Source organism: Odocoileus virginianus, chromosome 31, assembly GCF_023699985.2.
Source record: "Odocoileus virginianus isolate 20LAN1187 ecotype Illinois chromosome 31, Ovbor_1.2, whole genome shotgun sequence".
Classification (NCBI taxonomy): Eukaryota; Metazoa; Chordata; class Mammalia; order Artiodactyla; family Cervidae; genus Odocoileus; species Odocoileus virginianus.
The window spans coordinates 28,874,247-28,887,023 of NC_069704.1; the positions used below are offsets into that span (position 1 = coordinate 28,874,247).

At 45.6% G+C, this 12,777-nt stretch overlaps 1 protein-coding gene across 5 annotated transcripts in view; it reads left to right on the forward strand.

Moving 5' to 3' along the window:
* PTCH1 (patched 1) overlaps nucleotides 1-9,066 on the forward strand; it is a 69,511-nt gene extending 60,445 nt beyond the window's left edge. For all 5 annotated transcript variants that reach the window (XM_020894255.2, XM_020894253.2, XM_020894254.2 and 2 more), the window contains 4 exons: nucleotides 2,214-2,313; nucleotides 2,873-3,127; nucleotides 4,717-5,278; nucleotides 6,189-9,066. In XM_020894255.2, coding sequence (XP_020749914.1) covers nucleotides 2,214-2,313; nucleotides 2,873-3,127; nucleotides 4,717-5,277 — 916 coding nt within the window. In that variant the 3' untranslated portion in view covers nucleotide 5,278; nucleotides 6,189-9,066. The remainder of the gene's footprint in view (nucleotides 1-2,213; nucleotides 2,314-2,872; nucleotides 3,128-4,716; nucleotides 5,279-6,188) is intronic.
* The last annotated feature ends 3,711 nt before the right edge of the window (nucleotides 9,067-12,777 follow it).

Here is a 12,777-nt window from a genome sequence, read left to right on the forward strand (position 1 = left end):
GCCTTCCTAGAATGAGTGCCAGGGTTGGCTCACTGTCGTTTGGGTGGAAAGTGAGTGGAGAGGTGTAGAGCAGTACTTCTCAAACTATAATGTGCTCATGAATCATCGGGGCTCTCTGTAAATGCAGATCAGACTTCATCCGGGGTCGGGGGCGGAGTCTGAGTTATTAGCCAGCTCCCAGATGATGGTCCTGTTGCTGATTCTCAGCACAGAGGACTGATCACTAGCAAGCCAATTAGTATACCTTGTTGACCAGTATCAGGTAGATATATATGCCTAAACTAGAAGAAGGTTTTGGTCTGGGTTTTGTTTTGAGCTCTTAATTTGATGTTGACTTTTCCTTTATCTGAGCATTAGTAGCTGTTTCTCTATGATGTACAAACACCACGTCAAAGAGAGATTCTTTTGTGTAATTTCTCATTCAACACAGTATGGTGAACACCTCGTAAGTGCCATTTCTCACAACAGCGCAGCGGTAACATTGTCCTTGTCCCCCTCTACATAGCCGTGGTTTATGGTGGGGAGAGACAAGGTCACAAGCAATTCAAAACCATGGGAAACAGAGTGTGATGGGATCTCAGAGGGTCTAACTCAGCCTTGTGGGGGGATGCCAAGGGAGCAACAGAGAAGAAACTGAGCCTGAATTAGAGCAACCATCTGGGACCTGGGTGGAGGGCAGGATCCCAACTCTCTCATCTAACCCATGGCTTCTTGTTCTCTCCCAGAGATAGCAGGGTTCTTGTTTCAAGCACTTAAAAGGGCTTCCCATTTTCTAGAACTGGAAGGATTAACCTGATAAAGCCCTCACTGAGGTCGACTAAATGAGCAGACATTGTATACACTAAGCCGTCAGAAATCTAATTGGTCTGTTTATTCTACCGTTAGATGGATGGGATGCAAATGTCTTAATGCCTGCTGCTGATATATGCCTCAACCTAAAGTTCCAGCAGTTTACATTAGTGCAAGACATCGGCTGCTTGGTTTTACTAATGCAGCTCAGAAGTTTCTAGTGTTTACAATAGCTGCGAGGTATTTGTATTTTTATAGAGATTCTCTCTCCTTTCATCTAAGGGCGAAACATATATAGGCACAGCGAAGTTTGGAGCCTGTTCTGTTTTATGATCAAGAGGACCATTAACATATAGATATCTTGCCCTCCCTCTTCCCAGAACATCCTGAGCTCTCCCCCACCCCAGCCCCCTTCCAGCAAAATTGCCCTAGAAACCGATAGTTACAGAAACGCATGCTTGCGTGTAGCCTTCTGCCTCCAGCTGTGTGGAACATCCGCCAGCCACCCTCCCTGGCTGACAGGTTCACCTTGGTATTCGTGAAGGATCCCAGACCTTAGCCCTCAATGGTGGGAAAGCAGGGCCACTTGTGCACTCTCCTCTTCTTCATGGTGCTGCAGCCTTTATGTCTGAATTGGCTGATGCAAAACAAGAGTATTCAGAGATGCTAAATTGTTCAACAAAAGATTGGCCAGCAGAGCAACCCGTCATTGTGGACCGCCCTCCCCCGAAAATGCCCCAGCAACCACAGAATGGGCAGTGTTTTCTTTGCGGAAAGCTGGTTCCAGTGTTCTAAAAAGGTCGCAGTTGGAGCTATTTGGTAAAACTGGAACTCACAGAATTCTAGGCAGAAAGTTGTGGTTAATGAAAGCCCAGGGAAAGCCTTACCTGATACACTGGAGACTTAATTAGAGATTCTGCTCTAAGATGCAGAAGCATTTCACAGTGGATTAGCTGCCTGCAGAAGTGGGCCGCTTTTCCTCCTGGGCTAAATTGTTTAAATTCTACACCCTTCACTTCATTTGTTTGCTTCTGCTGGGTTTTCGTGAACGGGGCCCCTCTGCATTGTGTTTGTGCTTTCAATCTGCTCCGCCATTCAGTTCCCATTCCATATTTTTGTGTTTGTGTAACACATTCATAAATAACATCACATGCCATGAGATTTCAGCAAATTAACAACCTAATTTTTTTTTTTTTCCTCCCTTCATGAACTAACACTTTGGGTTGCGGAATGCAGTCCTCAAAGTCAGAAGGTTAAAAGAAAAACGAAAGTAATCCTGTGCAGGGTTTGAACTGAAGTTTTGTAACAGCCTTTTCACTGGTGTGGGTTTTGTTCATTTTTGGCTCTGACATTTGGACACTTGCAGGGTACCTTAATTCACTTTTGCCATGGTAAATGTTCCTGTTTTCCCTTTTATCTTTAAGGTACTTCTTTGCTGTCCTGGCAATCCTAACAATCCTGGGTGTTCTCAATGGACTAGTTTTGCTGCCAGTCCTTTTGTCCTTCTTCGGACCGTATCCTGAGGTCAGTAATCGTTGCTGGCGTCATGTGCAGCCCACAGGCCATCTATATGCTGTTTTTCCTGGTGTCCGTCTTGATTTAGATATTTAGGTTTATCCCCATTTTCTAGTTGTTTACATTTTCAGTAAACAACTCAATAACTATAGCTTTTTTTTCTCTTAAGTTTATTAGTGTTGGAGGATGTTGTGTTGGTTTGGTTTGGTTTAGGTTGCTTTTATTTTGGTTTTTTGAAACCTGGTGATTGGCAACCTAAGTATTACAGGTCTCTATCAATGAAGCATTTTCCACTCAAGATGAATATCTGGGTTTGAACAGGAGTGAAAAGGGCACAGCCTGCCTTTCCAGTGTGTGAAAGCAGAGGGCAGTCCTTTTGCTCCAGCTGTCAGGCCCAAGGGTCCTCGAAGTGGCAAGGATCGGGCTAAGTGAATACAGAGTAGTGTGGGAGGCCAGGAGGGGAGTGAGGGAGGGCAGCGACCCCTGAACAGTACTGTGCTTTGAACCTTGAATGTAGCCACCAGGTAAATGGATGATAACACCTGACATATGGAATCCCCTTGAATAGGTGTCTCCAGCCAATGGGCTGAACCGGCTGCCCACACCTTCTCCTGAGCCACCCCCCAGCGTGGTCCGGTTTGCTGTGCCCGCCGGTCACACAAACAACGGGTCTGATTCCTCTGACTCGGAGTACAGCTCTCAGACGACAGTGTCGGGCATCAGTGAGGAGCTGCGGCACTACGAGGCCCAGCAGGGTGTTGGAGGCCCTGCCCACCAAGTGATTGTGGAAGCCACAGAAAACCCTGTCTTCGCCCGCTCCACTGTAAGTCATAAGTCACCCCAGGAGGCAGCCCCTGCCTGCTCTGAACAGCAAAGCACAGGATGCAAAAAAAAAGTATAGGTTAGGTAGAATCATACTATAAAAATGTCAGTTTCATATGGTTGTATCTCATACAGATTGAAAAGGGCAGGGGCCAGTATTGGAGACTACACAAAACATCCACGGCATGTATCTTATTTAAGAACCAGAGGTAAAGCATACCTTGCTTCCGTACCCACCCTCCCACCCTTATTTTAAAGCTGCGTACATTGTAGGATGATACTTATTTTAAAATATAATGGTATTTTTATTGCCAGCAGGTTATTTTTTTCCCTTCCACCTCTGTTACCTTTAATTGCCCTTAGGCTAAAAATACTTCAATCACTATTGTCTGAGACTTCACCAGAAGCTTCTATGGCTCCAAGCTCCCATTCTAGGTGGCTGGAAGAGCAGAGAAGCTGAGAACCAGCCTTCAGTAATTCAGGAAAACCATAAGCAGCCCGGGAGCCTCTTCTCAGAGGCTCTGAGAGCCCCGGCCACATCCTCCCCTCTCTGTGCTCCTTAGGATGTTCTCAGCCCCCCAGGCCTGGAGCACAGTGCACAAAACCCAAGGAAGGTTCTAAGGCTAATGTTGCTCCAACTGGGGGCCTCCTGCTGTCCCTCCAGGAAATGGGTATTCCAGTCTCAGGCCGGCGCTGCCCTTCCATGAAAGAGAGAGGGGCCAACCAAATAACCTGAATTTTCCTCCCCTTACCCCCCGTGACGACGCCTGCTGAGCTGCAGTGTGAATCTGGTTTTGTTCAGCGGGAGCCTAAAAATAGGTACAAGCTGAACGACTTTGAAGTTGGTCACGGTCCTTTTGATTGATGTGGCCACTGTGTTGCTCCGTGCTTTGTATAGAGACCCAGAAACCAGATTCCTAACAACAGGACAGAGCAGTGCTGCCCCGTAGAACTTTCTATGACAATGCAAATGCGCTCTCTGCCTGCACTCTCCCGTGCAGCGGCCACTGCCCACATGTGGCTATTGAGGACCTGAAATGTGGCTAGTGTGACTAAGGGGCTGAAATTTTAATTTTAGTTAACTTAAATGTAAATAGCCATATTCAACAGTGTAGGTATAGACAGTGCTGGCAACGTCCTGCATGTGGGTGAGCCAGGGCCAGGCACTTGGCAATTTTAGAAAAGGAACTCCAGATCTGACTCTACCCAGCAGGGCGGGGTGGCAGACTGTGGGAGGGAGGCAGCTGGATGCTTAGACCACAGCCCTGCATTTCTGAGCAGCAGCCCCGTGCATCCAGCCCGCTGTGCCGGAGAAAGCCTACACACAGGGTCCAAGTAGGGCGCTCCTCTGCCACGTTGTTGAGGTTCTAAGAGAATGGGTTTTCGTCTGTGGGTAGAAGGCCCTTGTTAGCTCCCCGGGGCACTCCCAGCCACTTGTGGGGTTGACTGAGCTCTAATTCAGAAAGAGCTGTGTGTGGGTGGCCAGGCAGGAGCCAGAGCCAAGAAAGAAGAGGGGGCTGGGACAGCAGGGGGTGGCGTCCAGCCTGGGGCTCGCCCTGGGCCTGTTTCAACCTGCCTTGCCCTCTGCAGGTGGTCCATCCTGAACCGAGGCCCCACGCACCCTCAAATCCTCGACAGCAGCCCCACCTGGACTCAAGGACCCTGCCACCTGGACCACCAGGACAGCAGCCCAGAAGAGAAACCCCCAGAGAATGCTTGAGGCCGCCTCCCTATAAACCGCGCAGAGACGCTTTCGAAATTTCTACTGAAGGGCATTCTGGCCCTAGCAATAGGGACCGCACGGGCCCCCGGGGAGCCCGTCCTCACAACCCTCGGCATCACAACCCAGCGTTCACTGCCATGGGCAGCTCCATGCCCAGCTACTGCCAGCCCATTACCACCGTGACGGCCTCGGCATCCGTGACTGTGGCCGTGCATCCTCCGCCCGCCCCCGGGCCTGGGCCCAGTCGGAACCCCCGAAGCGGGCTTTGCCCAGGCTACGAGGACTACCCCGAGACTGACCACGGGCTATTTGAGGATCCCCATGTGCCTTTTAATGTCCGGTGTGAAAGGAGGGAACCCAAGGTGGAGGTCATTGAGCTGCAGGACGTGGAATGTGAGGAGAGACGCCGGGGCAGCAGCTCCAACTGAGGTGGGCGGGGTCTGCGGGCAGGTGGGCGGGTCTGCGGGCAGGTGGGCGGGGCTCTTCAGTGGTCCCTCAGCTTCTGTGGAGACGTGGGTTTGATCACTGGGTGGGGAAGATCCCGTGGAGTAGGAAATAGCAACCCACCCCGTTTTCTTGCTTGGAAAATTCCATGAACAGAGGAGCCTGGTGGGCTACAGACCGTGGGGTCCCAAAGTTGGACACAAGTGAGCACACATGCTCTCAGGGACTTGGAGGGATGCAGATAGAGCATCCTCCTGGGGCTCCTGGGCACTGATGTGTCACAAACAGTGACCTCTTAACCCGCAGGCAGGGTTTCCTGTTCAAGCTTAGTCATCCTGGGAGAACCAGTGGAATTCTAAATTAGGTCTATCCCTTACTGGGCTTCCCTGGTGGCTCAGAGGATAAAGCATCTGTCTGCAGTGCAGTTCGAACCCCAGGTCAGGAAGGTCCCCTGGAGAAGGAAATGGCAACCCACTCCAGTACTCTTGCCTGAAAAATTCCACGGATGGATGAGCCTGGTAGGCTACAGTCCATGGGATCAAAAAGAGTTGGACATGACTGAGCAACTCGCTTCTTACTTCACTTACTGTAAGCTTGTGGCGGGGAGGGCGTTGGTGCTTCTCAACAAAGATATTGATAGCTGCCCCTTCACCTATTTTTCAGTCTTCTAATGCCATATAGCAGCTGTGTCTGATGAAGGCACATCACAAAGTGACCACATCCCTGTTCCTAGCCCCCAGATCAAAGAAGGGATCATAATCTGCCCCTGGAAGCCCCTCATGCCCTCACCCCAGCCCCCACCATCCTGATTTCTATACCTCAGATTCATTTTGCCTGTGATTGTGCTTTATGAATATGGACTCATAGACCTGTTACTTCCTTTTTTCTTTTAAAGGGTGAGTAAAATCTGAAGCAAAGAGGCCAAAGATTGGAAGCCCCTCCCTACCCCTACCCCACCCCACCAGAACTGCTTGAAGAGGAACATGGAATTAGAAAGGTGTGCTGTGCCAGAGAGCAGTTCATCGTTACTGTAACCGATTGTATTATTTTGTGAAATATTTCTATAAATATTTAAGAGGTGTACACATATGTAATATACGAAGGAATGGATGTAAAGTAGTGTGATTTACTGGGGTTTCTCCACTCCTGCCTCCAGGGTGGGCAGTGGGGGGATCACAGAGGGGCCCCTCTCTGTGTGTACATTGGTCTCTGTGCCACAGCCAAGCTTAACTTAGTCTTAAATTTCAGCATATGTTGCTGCTGCTTAAATATTGTATAATTTACCTGTATAATTCTATGCAAATATTGCTTATGTAATAGGATTATTTTGTAAAGGTTTCTGTTTAAAATATTTTAAATTTGCATATCACAACCCTGTGGTAGTATGAAATGTTACTGTTAACTTCCAAACACGCTATGCGTGATAATTTTGTTGTTGTTTAATGAGCAGATATGAAGAAAGCACGTTAACCCCGGTGGCTTCTCTAGGTGTAGTTGGGTGCGATTCTCCTGTTTGGCTGTGTGTGTGAACACGTGTGTGATTTCCTAATGTACTGTACTGTGATTTTTTCTTTTTTTTTTTTTTGGTTTCTTTTTACTGTCTGTAACCTTTGGTGGGCTCTACCTTAGGCCGAAGAGTCAGGATATTTCTAGTGCTAGTGGTGGTGTAGGGCTAGCCCTATACATCGCCTTATCCTTTTGCCAGATTCGCTTCAAGTTCAGGGCATCTCCTAAGATCATTGGCTGCCATCCAGACACCCCAACTCATGCTTCAGAGGAGATGAGTTCCTTTGCATGGACCATTGTGGTGTATGTTGGAACCTCAGGGTACAGAGCTCACACCTCTTCATCTTCATTGGTATTAAAACCTAGAAAACATGCCTAGTGGGGAGCCTCTGCTGGGCTGTGAGCATATCCTTTAAATATGCAGCCTTCATTATACCTCTCTTGTAACCAACACATAGCACACACATCCACAGCACACATACACACACACACCATCACCACCCAAGTTTAAGAGTGGATTAGAACTCTTTTGGAGACAATGACCTCTTAATTCTGGGTCTACAATTAGCCCAGAGGTGATGTTTTAAGTCCCTACAATTTAAACTCCCTCTCTTGCTAAATTGCACAGTTGGTTGGGGCTTTCTGGATTTGTTTGCATCCTCTTTATATAGTGAGCATCCAATGTGGTGATATGGAGTCAGAAATTCTATAGGATATGAGCTTCAGAATGATGGTTCTCCACATGTTAATACTAACATTATAGGTGCACGCTTCCTAAAGCAACTCATCTCCGTCCTCTCACCATCATTAGTACATTTATTGCAGACTAGGAAGATGCTAATTGCATACCACCCTCCCCTACCCCCCCCCCCCCCCCGCCCAATGAAGAATGTATATAGAGACATGTCTCTCAACCAGGCATTATTTTTAAAGATTTGCTTCCATATCAATTCTGTTGCCTTACTCTGAGGTTTGGTCTTTCTAGGCTCTTAGCCAGAGACCAGCAAGTGTTAGGAAGCACTTGGTACCCAGATAAGCTACTGTGAGAGTGCACAAATGGCAACCCCCATTATGCCTCCTGTTTCACATGGAAAATGTCCATCGAAAGGCAACAGCCCCCAGTAGCACCAGCAGTGTAGTGACCTCAGACTCAAACACGCCACAAGACTGTGGCTGCCAGCTGTATGTGTTAATATGCCCGGGGCTCCAGTGGCCCCACCCACCGCTACTGTCTGGTGCCTCTGTCAGCTACACTGTCTGTCTACCTAACACTAGGCTCTGCTCAGAAAACATATATCCTGCGTTCAGGAGAGAGATGATGCAGAATTCAGAGGTCTGCTTCCCTCTGGCTCGAGGCATGCCTCGCTCCTTTCCTGAGCCCAGCTTGTGTGGTGCGTGACTGCTTGCCTGGCCCCTGCTTTCTGCACAGCATAGAACTTTCTCCGATAGTCACATTGGCAAAGGGAGACCTCGGGGGCTGGCAGGCAACCAGAATTTCTCTCTTTCTTTTATAAAATAGTTTTATTTTGTCTGTCTTGTTTGTTCATTTGGATGTTTTAATTTTTTTTTAAATCTTTGCTGATATTTATAATTTTGTATCATAAGAATGTTTTCCTACAGTATTTGTCATGCCAGTTTATAACAGAAAAATGCAGGGATTTTATTTCTATTGGAAACACTATTACAGCTATGTTTTACTTTGGAACAGAATTTTTATTTGTATAGAGTGCTTACTAATGTTAAATAGTTCAGAGTATATAACATTTTCATTAAGGACTCATGGTAGGTTTTAGTGTAAGGAGTTTAAAGGAAATATTCAAACTGGGTCTCATTGTCTGCCAGTTTTGGCAGGAATGGATTTGTGTCATTTCAATTACAAAGATAAAAGTATGCCATATAATTTATTTATATGAAAATTTATTTTTGTAGTGTACATAGTAGTCATCAAGTCTTTTGACAGAAGTATATTTTTAAAGAATTTATATGTGATGAATCCATAATGTCTGGAACTTTGCTGAGACATGAATGGGGCACACTTTTCATTGTAAAGTACAGCAAGGAAAAGAAAATGTCTTAACAGTGTTAAGAGAGTAAGATTGAGTGAATATTCATGCAGTTGTGGAATGTGTATTAGTTACAATTTGTGACCTAGTGTGGTTCTCATTTTAAACCTCGGAAGGCAAAAATGTACAAACTCTCTAAATATTAATGTTCAAACACTGATAGAAATTCTAACATGAATAAAAAATAATATAACTTGTTGGTTATGTCTTTGTTTATGGAATGTTTTTTAATTAGAATATCTTACAAAGGTAGTTAGCGTGTCAGGTCATTGTAAACTTCATTGTTTTTGTCTGACTAACCTTATTAAATACTCATTTTTTGTTCTTCATGGAGGAATTATTGACATAGGAAGAGTTCTACATTTTTATTTTCTATCACCAGGAAAGCTTCTAAATTACCCTTCAAAATGATCCCTACTGTCATCTCTTAGCCTTTTTTAAATTTTGTGTGTGTGTATGTGTGTGATGCCTAATAATTTGAGGGAATATTTATAAATCCAATTTAGTGATTATTAAAGGAAGGTATCATATTTAAAAACAGTATATGGGACTGATTGAACATGATACAAAATATTTTTTCTGAGTATTTATCATATGATTATACCCTGTCTTCATCATGTTCTTGTTCATCGCTAAGTCGTGCCCAACTCTTTGCAACCCATTTTTCTTCATCATAGGGCTGGAGAAAAGTAAGACTAGAAATAGCATCCTCATTTTACAGCTGAAAGCAGGGAGTGGTGGGAAGAACTCAAATTACTGTCAGCGCATGGTGAGGAGTCAGCAGACTACAGCCTATGGGCCGCCTGTTTATATAAAGATTTATCAGAAGACAGACACACCCACGCATGTAGAGATTGTCCACTGCCACTTACCAGCTACATCAGCAGAGTTGAATAGTTGCAGCACAGACCATATGGCCTGCTAAGCCTAAAATATTTACTAACTGGCCCTTAAGAAAACATTTGCTGACCTATCTTAAGGTTACCATAGCCCAGTGCTGCTCACATGGGGTGCCTGGATCAGCGGCACTCACATGCTTTGGAAGTTTACTAGAAAAGCAGATCTTCAGGGCCACCCCAGACCTACTGAGTCAGAATCTTGGGACTGAAGCCCAGGAATCTGTGCTTTCATAAGCTGTCCTGGTGGTTCTGATGCACCAGCAAAGGCGATCTCTAAATTCCTTCCAGCTGAATGTGGCCTCGGTTCTATAATTTGACTCGGGCTACATGGCCAATACAGGCCAGATCTGGAAGCAACGTAGAGATCCTGACTCTGTGTGGTCTTTCCACAAAAACACATGTTCGTCTGTGGGAGAGTGGAGGCCTGTGAACACTGCATCTGTGCCTGAGAGTCCAGAGAGGAATGCCCTTTTCAGTGCTCTGCCGCAGCCACGGGGCAGTGAAGGGTGTGGGCCGATAACCCAACAGGCCAGGGGAAGAGAGAGGTCTGTGCCAGGCCAGACCCTCTATCTTATATACTCTCATCTTCCTACCTCAGGGGTAAAGTTCATATAAAATGTTTGCTTGGTTCATTCACAAGTCATGGGGAATCTGTACTCCCTGAAACTGAGCATGTAAAAGACTAATTACATTAATTGGGATTCAAATTGAGAGACACTTTCTTTTCAATGTGTTTTTTTATACCACTAAAATGACCGTTCACTGCCATCTAATTTTATATTCTTTATAAATTACATATACCTAAGTCAGCTAACTTAGTTTTTCATATAGGCCTAATATTTAATCAGATTTGTGTCCCCAAATCCACCGTATTTATTCAGGACTTAGGTAAACATAAGGCCCCATTTTTTTTGGCACGACGGACATATTTAACAGCTTCGGGAATGCTGCATGCTGCTAAATTTCGGGCAGCAGCCACGTTGATGTAAAGGCAGGTGTTTCATTTTTGGTAACTGGCAACTGACCTCCCAAAAGGAGAAGTGGAGATGGCCTATTAATCATCCAAAAAGAATATTTGCCAAGTTTTAATTACTTTTAATGAAGGCTGCACCTAATGAGACCATGCCTTGAACACAAATCTGTTAAATTGTTCACGTTGTCACTATGGAAGTCATGTTTGACATCTTTTCTGCAGAGGTTCCCTGCTAGGAAATTACAATAACTGCCATCATCAGGATCTTGAAAGGACATTCTGGTCTGTTGGGAACATGGTGGACCTCAGGAAAACAGAGGGCCCCAGGGAACTCTGCTACAAAAAGAAGTGACCAATAGAGATACCCCAAACTCAGCTTGATGTGGCCAAAGCGATAAATTCTACATGGCAGAGTGTTACCGTCATTGATTTATGCCTTCTCCTGAGGGGTTTCCTTTCTTTGGACAAAAGTAATGAGACCTTTCAGCCAAGATGCTGTGAAGGGAACCACATTGTAGAGGCAGCATTTGCCCTGAAAATGAGACACTCCAGCGAGCAGAATCAAGAAGAAGCAACCACAGCCACATCTTTCTCAAAGTCAGTTAAATCCCTTTACAGTCTTTTTTTTTCCCTGGAAAGCGTTCTCTTCATTCATCTCCTTCCTATCCACAGGATTGACGGTATAGAAGTGTGATGTAAGCTACCAACAGGGCAAAAAACAAAGCCAAATAAGAGTTCACACTGAAGTAAGCCCATGAAATACCTCTGTCAACAGCACCATCTCTGTACACAATGTACAACAGCTTGTATTTTGTGGGAAGAGGGGTAGTAGAAAAAAAAAAAGCTTTTTTTTAAGTAAAGAAAAAAAAACAGAGAAGAAAGAGAAATTGATGAGCAAGTTCTGACTGGTGAGTTGTTATATAATAATGAGGATTGCAGCATTTAGCCTGAGATGCCAAAAGAATAATCTTTCTAATTACAAAGTTCAATCAGCAGCACGGGTAGGTGGACTCCTATTGAGAGTCTCCTTTGAGCAAGATGAGGCAGGAACAGAGAAAAGCAGGAGGCCCCCTGCTATGGGTTGAGAGAGAGAAGAGCTACCTCCATAATTAGAAGAGAGAGAAGAGGGACACACTCAGATGTCCAGAAAGTGAGGCCAATCCTATGGGAAAAACCATGAAAATAAGGGAGGGGTATGAAAAAGACTGGGTGGAAAAAATTGTCGAGAGATGGTCAGAACACCCGTAGGCTACAAGAGCAGTTGCCAGACCTTAACACTCATCTTCTGACTGCTGCAGTGTTGATAAGCTCACTCGGCCCTTCTACCAGTGGATGCTTTATCTTTTCCTGTACAGATCCCACCTTCCATGGAATCATGACAGGTTATCATGAATCTTGGGAGTTGGCCATGAATCATGAATGACCAGGGCTTCCCCTGTGGCTCAGCGGTAAAGAATCCACCTGCATTGCAGGAGACTCAGGTTCAGTCCCTGGGTGGGGAAGATCCCCTGGAAGAGGGCACAGCAACCACTCCAGAATTCTTGCCTGGAGAATCCCACGGACAGAGGAGCCCCGGCAGGCTATAGTCCATCGGGTTGCAAAGAGTTGGACACAGCTGAAGCAACTGAGCACACACATAAGCACACACAGAAGAGTAAACTATATGAGTCCACTGTCATCTTGTATCCGAGAAATCTGGAGACATCGTAACATGCCTAACACAAACCAGAGCCTTCAGCCACCAAGTCAGATTTAGAACATCTAACATTCTTCTCTCTTATTGCCTTCATTCCACCTGCATTTCTTTTACATGATAATTTCAAAGGGATGGATGACTGCTGTCCACACAACTGTAACAGCAGAGTTCTGGGCCTCTCGGGCACCATGGGCACATACATGACCATGCACACAAAATCTACATCTGCAATAAATGCAAGCAGCTGCAATTGGGGAAGCAATTAGCAAATCTTTGAATTATCGTTCTGATTTCACTTAAATTCCAAAAGCTAATTGGCTAAAATGTTCCTCTGTAATTAGAAGCAA